Source organism: Octopus bimaculoides, chromosome 26 (genome assembly GCF_001194135.2).
Source record: "Octopus bimaculoides isolate UCB-OBI-ISO-001 chromosome 26, ASM119413v2, whole genome shotgun sequence".
In the NCBI taxonomy this organism is placed as follows: Eukaryota; Metazoa; Mollusca; class Cephalopoda; order Octopoda; family Octopodidae; genus Octopus; species Octopus bimaculoides.
Genome location: NC_069006.1, coordinates 2,437,406 through 2,439,064, shown reverse-complemented (window position 1 = coordinate 2,439,064; position 1,659 = coordinate 2,437,406). Strand labels below are relative to the sequence as shown.

Here is a 1,659-nt window from a genome sequence, read left to right as displayed (position 1 = left end):
ATATATATATATATATATATATATATATATATATATATATACATTGAAAGTATATATATAGATTTATATATTTATTATAATATAAATATACATTATATAATACATACATATATATATATATATATATATATATATATGTATGTATATACACACACACACACATCTGTGTGTGTGTGCATATAGATCTTTATATGCATGTATGTATGTACCCCTTTATAACTGTGTGTGTTCATGTTTATTGATGCATAGGCATTTTAAAATGAAAACACAGACCACAAACCCATGCTAAATATAAACTACTAGCTGGTCCTGTGCCATCAGAAATGATAGCTAATTGTAGTATTTTATGTGTAAGTCAGGTACGAAACTAAGTTTTTAGTTTCATAATTCTTTCATTACCAAATCTTTTGTGAAAAATCTATCCACAACTAACTTCCCTTGACTGCTTTTTTTCCTTCAAAAGAACTTTGAAGTTTTCCTTCCTTCTTGTACGACTTAAGGTCACATGAAGCTGGTCATGACTAAATACGAGAACTGGCAAGTAAATACCAAATACACAGAGCTGAAACGCAGTTTGATTTTTCTTTTCAGTGTTGAATGTTCACCATCCCACTTCCACTGCACACACACACAAACATTTACATACTGCCCTTTTACATTCACACGCATATCCTCAGACAGAGTTGAAATGCTGTTTGATTTTTGTTTTCCCCATAGAATTTCCATCACCCTTTCCTTTCTTATTCATCTATCACCCCTTCCTTTATCATTCACATGTTGTTGGAGAAAAGCACAAGTGTATTATTATAGTAGATACTCTATTATAAAGATGGTATTGTTTCTGAGTCACTGTATGTGCCTGACAGAAATCACAGAACACACTTACCCCTGCCAGTTCTGCTGTCAGTTACATTTTCCAGATGATGTTCCTTCTTTTCTTCTGGGTTCCTGTTCTCCCGCTCTTTCAACTGAGCCTTTATCATAAGATTTAAAACGTTTTTTGGTATCTACAAAACATGTTAAAAATATTAATTAATATTTCTTATAAATATAAGAATGAAATTGATGCACATATCAACATTATCTAATGTCCGTTTTTCATGTTGACATGGGTATAACTATGCATAATTTTATCAATTCTCAAATTACGATGAAAGTAAACAAAGTTGGCTTTTCAGAAGTGTTGAGATCTATTGAAAGATACAGAAATAATTGTCAAATGCAGAATAATGATTTCGCTACAATTTGCTCCAGTCGACACACCACATCTAACTTGTGTATTGAAGCAACATCTGATACACTAAAGTACACAGTATGTTACCATTAAAGTTGGGTTCCAATATTCACACTATATTAAACTCCTGTGGAGGCGCAATGGCCCAGTGGTTAGGGCAGTGGACTCGCGGTCATAGGATCGTGGTTTCGATTCCCAGACTGGGCGTTGTGAGTGTTTATTGAGCGAAAACACCTAAAGCTCCACGAGGCTCCGGCAGGGGATGGTGGCGAACCCTGCTGTACTTTTTCACCACAACTTTCTCTCACTCTTACTTTCTGTTTCTGTTGTGCCTGTAATTCAAAGGGTCAGCCTTGTCACACTCTGTGTCACGCTGAATATCCCCGAGAACTACGTTAAGGGTATACGTATCTGTGGAGTCCTCA

General features: G+C 34.8%; 1 protein-coding gene across 1 annotated transcript in view; it reads right to left on the bottom strand.

Annotated features, from left to right (window-relative positions):
- Positions 1–1,659, bottom strand: part of LOC106868831 (cytochrome P450 3A7) — a 388,137-nt gene that overhangs the window by 386,192 nt on the left and 286 nt on the right. Inside the window, exon 2 of the mRNA XM_052976879.1 lies at positions 887–1,007. Within this exon, the coding sequence (XP_052832839.1) occupies positions 887–983 (97 nt within the window). The 5' untranslated portion in view covers positions 984–1,007. The remainder of the gene's footprint in view (positions 1–886; positions 1,008–1,659) is intronic.